The sequence below is a fragment of the Carcharodon carcharias genome, chromosome 33, assembly GCF_017639515.1.
Source record: "Carcharodon carcharias isolate sCarCar2 chromosome 33, sCarCar2.pri, whole genome shotgun sequence".
NCBI lineage: Eukaryota > Metazoa > Chordata > Chondrichthyes > Lamniformes > Lamnidae > Carcharodon > Carcharodon carcharias.
In genome coordinates, this window is record NC_054499.1 from 17,644,588 (window position 1) to 17,652,035 (window position 7,448).

At 51.8% G+C, this 7,448-nt stretch overlaps 1 protein-coding gene across 1 annotated transcript in view; it reads left to right on the top strand.

Annotated features, from left to right (window-relative positions):
* Positions 1 to 4,466: 4,466 nt before the first annotated feature.
* Positions 4,467 to 7,448, top strand: part of fis1 (fission, mitochondrial 1) — a 28,918-nt gene continuing 25,936 nt past the window's right edge. Inside the window, exon 1 of the mRNA XM_041179013.1 lies at positions 4,467 to 4,586. Within this exon, the coding sequence (XP_041034947.1) occupies positions 4,515 to 4,586 (72 nt within the window). The 5' untranslated portion in view covers positions 4,467 to 4,514. The remainder of the gene's footprint in view (positions 4,587 to 7,448) is intronic.

Here is a 7,448-nt window from a genome sequence, read left to right on the forward strand (position 1 = left end):
AATATCCCACCCAGTGTAAACAACCTTTCAATTAATTGAACTCTTAATATCCCACCCAGTGTAAACAATTTTTCAATTAATTAAACTCTTAATATCCCACCCAGTGTAAACAACCTTTCAATTAATTAAACTCTTAATATCCTACCCAGTGTAAACAACCTTTCAATTAATTGAACTTTTAATATCCCACCCAGTGTAAACAACCTTTCAATTAATTAAACTTTTAATATCCCACACAGTGTAAACAACCTTTCAATTAATTGAACTCTTAATATCCCACCCAGTGTAAACAGTTTTTCAATTAATTAAACTCTTAATATCCCACCCAGTGTAAACAACCTTTCAATTAATTAAACTCTTAATATCCCACCCAGTGTAAACAACCTTTCAATTAATTAAACTTTTAATATCCCACCCAGTGTAAACAACCTTTCAATTAATTAAACTTTTAATATCCCACCCAGTGTAAACAACCTTTCAATTAATTAAACTTTTAATATCCCACCCAGTGTAAAGAACCTTTCAATTAATTAAACTCTTAATATCCCACGCAGTGTAAACAATTTTTCAATTAATTAAACCCTTAATATACCATCCGGTGTAAACAACCTTTCAATTAATTAAACTTTTAATATCCCACCCAGTGTAAACAACCTTTCAATTAATTAAGTAATCTCTTAATATCCCACCCAGTGTAAACAACCGTTCAATTAATTAAGTAAACACTTAATATCACACAAAGTTTAAACAATTTTTCAATTAAGTAAACTCTTAATATGCCACCCAGTGTAAACAACATTTCAATTAATTAAACTCTTAATATCCCACCTAGTGTAAACAACCTTTCAATTAATTAGACTCTTAATATCCCACCTAGTGTAAACAGCCTTTCAATTAATTAAACTCTTAATATCCCACCCAGTGTAAACAACCTTTCAATTAATTAAACTCTTAATTTCCCACCCAGTGTAAACAACCATTCAATTAATTAAACGCTTAATACCAAACCTGTACAAAACACTGGTTCATTCTCAACTGGAGTATTGTGTCCAATTCTGGGAACCACACTTTAGGAAGGATGTGAAGGCATTAGAGATGGGTGCAGAAAAGATTCACAAGAATGGTTCCAGGGATGAGGAATTTTGATCACGCTGGTAGATTGGGGAAATTGGGAATGTTTCCCTGGAGGAGAGAAGGTTGATAGGAGATTTGATAGAGGTGTTCAAAAGCATGAGAGATCTGGGCAGGTAGACAGGGAGAAACTGTTCCCATTGGTGGAAAGATCAAGAACTAGGGGGCACAGATTGAAGGTAAACAGTAAGCTTGCCTACAGTCACTGTAACCCCACCCAAATTCACTGTAACCCCACCACTGTCACTGTAGATCCACACAGAATCACTGTAACCCCACCCACATTCAGAGAATCACAGAATCACAGTGCAGAAGAGGCCCTTCGGCCCATCGAGTCTGCATCGGCACGTGAGAAACACCTGACCTACCTACCTAATCCCATTTACCAGCACTTGGCCCCATAGCCTTGAATGTTATGATGTGCCAAGTGCTCATCCAGGTACTTTTTAAAGGATGTGAGGCTAACCCGCCTCCACCACCCTCCCAGGCAGCGCATTCCAGACCCTCACCACCCTCTGGGTAAAAAAAGTTTTCCTCACATCCCCCTTAAACCACCTGCCCCTCACCTTGAACTTATGCCCCCTTGTGATTGACCCTTCAACTAAGGGGAACAGCTACTCCCTATCCACCCTGTCCATGCCCCTCATAATCTTGTACACCTCGATCAGTTCGCCCCTCAGTCTTCTTTTCTCCAACGAAAACAACCCAAGTCTATCCAACCTCTCTTCATAACTTAAATGTTTCATCCCAGGCAACATCCTGGTGAATCTCCTCTGCACCCCCTCCAGAGCAATCACATCCTTCCTATAATGTGGCGACCAGAACTGCACACAGTACTCCAGCTGTGGCCTCACCAAGGTTCTATACAACTCCAACATGACCTCCCTACCTTTGTAATCTATGCCTCAATTGATAAAGGCATGTATCCCATATGCCTAACGTGCCCCTCCACCTTCAGAGATCTATGGACACACATGCCAAGGTCCCTTTGTTCCTCAGAACTTCCTTGTGCAATGCCGTTCATTGAATACTTCCTTGTCAAATGACTCCTTCCAAAGTGTATCATCTCACACTTCTCAGGGTTAAATTCTATCTGCCACTTATCTGGCCATTTGACCATTCCGTCTATATCTTCCTATAGCCCAAGACACTCAACTTTACTGTTAACCACCCGGCCAATCTTTGTGTCATCTGCAAATTTACTAATCCTACTCCCCACATAGTCATCTATGTTGTTTATATAAATGACAAATAATAGGGGACCGAGCACAGATCCCTGTGGTATGCCACTGGACACTGGTTTCCAGTCACTAAAGCCCTGCCCACATTCACAGGCAGCTCGCCCACAGTCAATGCAACCAACGCACTGTTGCTGAAACTGCACACACTGTAACCCCACCCAGGTTCACAGTAACCTCAAACAGAGTCACGGTAACCCCACCCACAGTCAGTGTAATTGGACCAACTGTCACTGTGACTCCACCCACATTCACTGTAACCCACCCACTGTCACTCTAACCCCATCCACAGTCACTGTAACCCCACTCACTGTCACTGTAACCCATCCATTGTCACTGTAACCCCATCCACAGTCACTGTAACGCCACCCACTGTCACTGTAACCCCACCCACTGTAACTCCATCCACAGTCACAATAACCCCAGCTACTGACACTGTAACCCCACCCACACTCACTGTAACCCCACCCACACTCACTGTAATCCCATCCACACTCACTGTAACCCCACCCACTGTCACTGTAACCCACCCACTGTCACTGTAACCCCATTCACACTAACTGTAACCCCACCCACAGTCACTGTAACCCCACCCACTGTCACTGTAACCCACCGACAGTCACTGTAACCCTACCCACTGTCACTGTAACCCCATCCACATTCACGATAACCCCGCCCACTGTCACTGTAATGCACCCACTGTCACTGTAACCCCATCCACAGACACTGTAACCCCACCCACTGTCACTGTAACCCCATCCACAGTCACAACAACCCCACCCACTGACACTGTAACCCCATCCACAGTCACTGTAACCCACCCACTGACACTGTAACTCCACCCAATGTCACTGTAACCCCATCCAGTCACTGTAACCCCACCCACTGTCACTGTAACCCCATCCACTGTCACTGTAACCCCACCCACTGTCTCTGTAACCCCATCCAGTCACAATAACCCCACCCAATGATACTGTAACCTCACCCACTATCACTGTAACCCCACCCACTGTCACTGTAACTCCATCCACAGTCACAATAAGCCAACCCACTGACACTGTAACCCCAACCACAGTCGCTGTAACCTCACCTGCTGTCACTGTATCACCACCCACTGTCACTGTAACTGCACCCACTGTCACTGTAACTCACCCACTGTCACTGTAACCCCTCCCACAGTCACTGTAACCCCTCCCACAGTCACTGCAACCCCTCCCACAGTCACTGTAACCCCGTCCACAGTCACAATTATCCCACCCACTGTCACTGTAACCCCTTCCACAGTCACAATAACCCCGCCCACTGACACTGTAACCCCATCCACAGTCACTGTAACCCCACCCAACATCACTGTAACACCACCCACTGTCACTGTTACCGCACCCACTGTCACTGTAACTCACTCACTGTCACTGTAACCCCACCAACTGTCACTGTAACCCCTCCCACTGTCACTGTAACCCCGTCCACAGTCACAATAACCCCAACCACTGTCACTGTAACCCACCCATTGTCACTTTAACCCCGCCCACAGTCACAATAACCTCGCCCACAGACACTGTAACCCCCCCACAGCCACTGTATCACACCCATTGTCACTGTAACCCCTCCGACAGTCACTTTAACCCCGCCCACAGTCACAATACTCCCACCCACTGACACCGTAACTCCACCCACAGTCACTGTAACCCCACCCCTTTACTGTAACTCCGCCCACAGCTGCTGTAACCCCGCTCACAGTCAATGTAACGCACTCTACAATTACTAACCCGCCCACCATCAACGTAAAATAAAAGCAAAAAACTGCAGATGCTGGAAATCCAAAACAAAAATAAAAATAAAAATATCTGGAAAAACTCAGCAGGTCTGGCAGCATCTCCGGAGATGAACACAGTTAACGTTCCGTCAACAGAACTCACCAACGGAACACCATCAATGTAACCCCGCTCACAACCACCGAACACCGCCCGCAGGCGTCAGCCCCGCCCACAATAACTGTCACCCCCACCTGTACAGATTCTGCCAGTACTAAAGATGGCGCTGCTCTGGCCGGAGCACCGGAAGTGGCTGCTGCCTGTACTAAATATAGCGTCCGGTGTGTTGCGGGCGCCTGCGCAGTAGTCAACTTCAGGGTAACAAACCCGGATGAGCAAGCAAACAACTTCTTGCACAATGGAGGCGATTGTTAATGAAACTATATCCGCGGAAGATTTAATGGTGAGAGAAAGAGACAGACGTACAGACAGAGAAAGAGACATAGAGAGAGAGAGAGAGAGACATGGAGACAGAGAGAGAGACATAGAGAGAGAGAGAGAGAGAGACAGATATAGAGAGAGAGACAGAGAGAGACATAGAGACAGAGAGAGAGACAGATATATAGAGAGAGAGACAGAGAGAGACGTGTAGACAGAGAGAGAGAGAGAGACAGATATAGAGAGCGAGACAGAGAGAGAGAGACATAGAGACAGAGAGACATGGAGACAGAGAGAGAGAGACATGGAGACAGAGAGAGAGACATAGAGACAGAGAGAGAGAGACATAGAGACAGAGAGAAAGACATAGAGACAGAGAGAGAGACATGGAGACAGAGAGAGAGACATGGAGACAGAGAGAGAGACATGGAGACAGAGAGAGAGACATGGAGACAGAGAGAGAGACATGGAGACAGAGAGAGAGAGACATGGAGACAGAGAGAGAGAGACATGGAGACAGAGAGAGAGAGACATGGAGACAGAAAGAGAGAGACAGAGAGAGACATATAGAGAGAGAGGGGGAGACAGAGAGAGACATGGAGACAGAGAGCGAGAGAGAGACATAGAGGGAGAGGGAGAGAGAGAGCGACATAGAGGGAGAGAGAGAGAGCGACATAGAGGGAGAGAGAGAGAGACATAGAGGGAGAGAGAAAGAGAGACATATAGGGAGAGAGAAAGAGAGACATAGAGGGAGAGAGAGAGAGACATAGAGGGAGAGAGAGAGCGACGTGGAGACAGAGAGAGAGCGACGTGGAGACAGAGAGAGAGCGACGTGGAGACAGAGAGAGAGCGACGTGGAGACAGAGAGAGAGCGACGTGGAGACAGAGAGAGAGCGACGTGGAGACAGAGAGAGAGCGACGTGGAGACAGAGAGAGAGCGACGTGGAGACAGAGAGAGAGCGACGTGGAGACAGAGAGAGAGCGACGTGGAGACAGAGAGAGAGCGACATGGAGACAGAGAGAGAGCGACATGGAGACAGAGAGAGAGCGACATGGAGACAGAGAGAGAGCGACATGGAGACAGAGAGAGAGCGACATGGAGCCAGAGGGAGAGCGAGAGAGCGACATAGAGGGAGAGCGAGAGAGCGACATAGAGGGAGAGCGAGAGAGCGACATAGAGGGAGAGCGAGAGAGCGACATAGAGGGAGAGCGAGAGAGCGACATAGAGGGAGAGCGAGAGAGCGACATAGAGGGAGAGCGAGAGAGCGACATAGAGGGAGATGGAGACGGAGGGGGGACAGAGAGAGACGGAGGGGGGACAGAGAGAGAGAGACAGAGACGGAGGGGGGAGAGAGAGATGGAGACGGGGTAGAGCGAGCGACGGAGACGGGGTAGAGCGAGCGACGGAGACGGGGGTAGAGCGAGCGACGGAGACGGGGGGGGAGGGAGCGAGAGAAGGAGACGGGGGGGAGGGAGCGAGAGACGGAGACGGGGGAGAGAGCGAGAGACGGAGACGGGGGAGAGAGCGAGAGACGGAGACGGGGGGGAGAGAGCGGGAGACGGGGGGGAGGGAGCGTGAGACGGAGACGGGGGGGAGGGAGCGAGAGACGGAGACGGGGGGGAGGGAGCGAGAGACGGAGACGGGGGGGAGGGAGCGAGAGACGGAGACGGGGGGGGGAGGGAGCGAGCGACGGAGACGGGGGGGGAGGGAGCGAGAGACGGAGACGGGGGGAGAGAGAGAGCGAGAGACGGTGTCGGGGGAGAGAGAGAGAGAGAGAGACAGAGACGGAGACGGGCTGGAGAGAGAGACGGAGACGGGCTGGAGAGAGAGACGGAGACGGTCTGGAGAGGGAGACGGAGACGGTCTGGAGAGAGAGACGGAGACGGTCTGGAGAGAGAGACGGAGACGGGCTAGAGAGAGACGGAGATGGGGGGGAGAGAGCGAGAGACGGAGACGGGCTGGAGAGAACGAGAGACGGAGACGGGCTGGAGAGAGCGAGAGACGGAGACGGGCTGGAGAGAGCGAGAGACGGAGACGGGCTGGAGAGAGCGAGAGACGGAGACGGGCTGGAGAGAGCGAGAGACGGAGATGGGCTGGAGAGAGCGAGAGACGGAGACGGGCTGGAGAGAGCGAGAGACGGAGACGGGGGGGGAGAGAGCGAGAGACGTAGACGGGGGGGGAGAGAGCGAGAGACGGAGACGGGGTGGGGGGAGAGAGCGAGAGACGGAGACGGGGGGGAGAGAGCGAGAGACGGAGACGGGGGGGAGAGAGCGAGAGACGGAGACGGGGGGGAGAGAGCGAGAGACGGAGACGGGGGGGAGAGAGCGAGAGACGGAGACGGGGGGGAGAGAGCGAGAGACGGAGACGGGGGGGAGAGCGCGAGAGACGGAGACGGGGGGGAGAGCGCGAGAGACGGAGACGGGGGGGAGAGAGCGAGAGACGGAGACGGAGGGGGAGAGAGCGAGAGACGGAGACGGGGGGGAGAGAGCGAGAGACGGAGACGGGGGGGAGAGAGCGAGAGACGGAGACGGGGGGGAGAGAGCGAGAGACGGAGACGGGGGGGAGAGAGCGAGAGACGGAGACGGGGGGGGAGAGAGCGAGAGACGGAGACGGGGGGGAGAGAGCGAGAGACGGAGACGGGGGGGAGAGAGCGAGAGACGGAGACGGGGGGGAGAGAGCGAGAGACGGAGACGGGGGGGAGAGAGCGAGAGACGGAGACGGGGGGGAGAGAGCGAGAGACGGAGACGGGGGGGAGAGAGCGAGAGACGGAGACGGGGGGGAGAGAGCGAGAGACGGAGACGGGGGGGAGAGAGCGAGAGACGGAGACGGGGGGGAGAGAGCGAGAGACGGAGACGGGGGGGAGAGAGCGAGAGACGGAGACGGGGG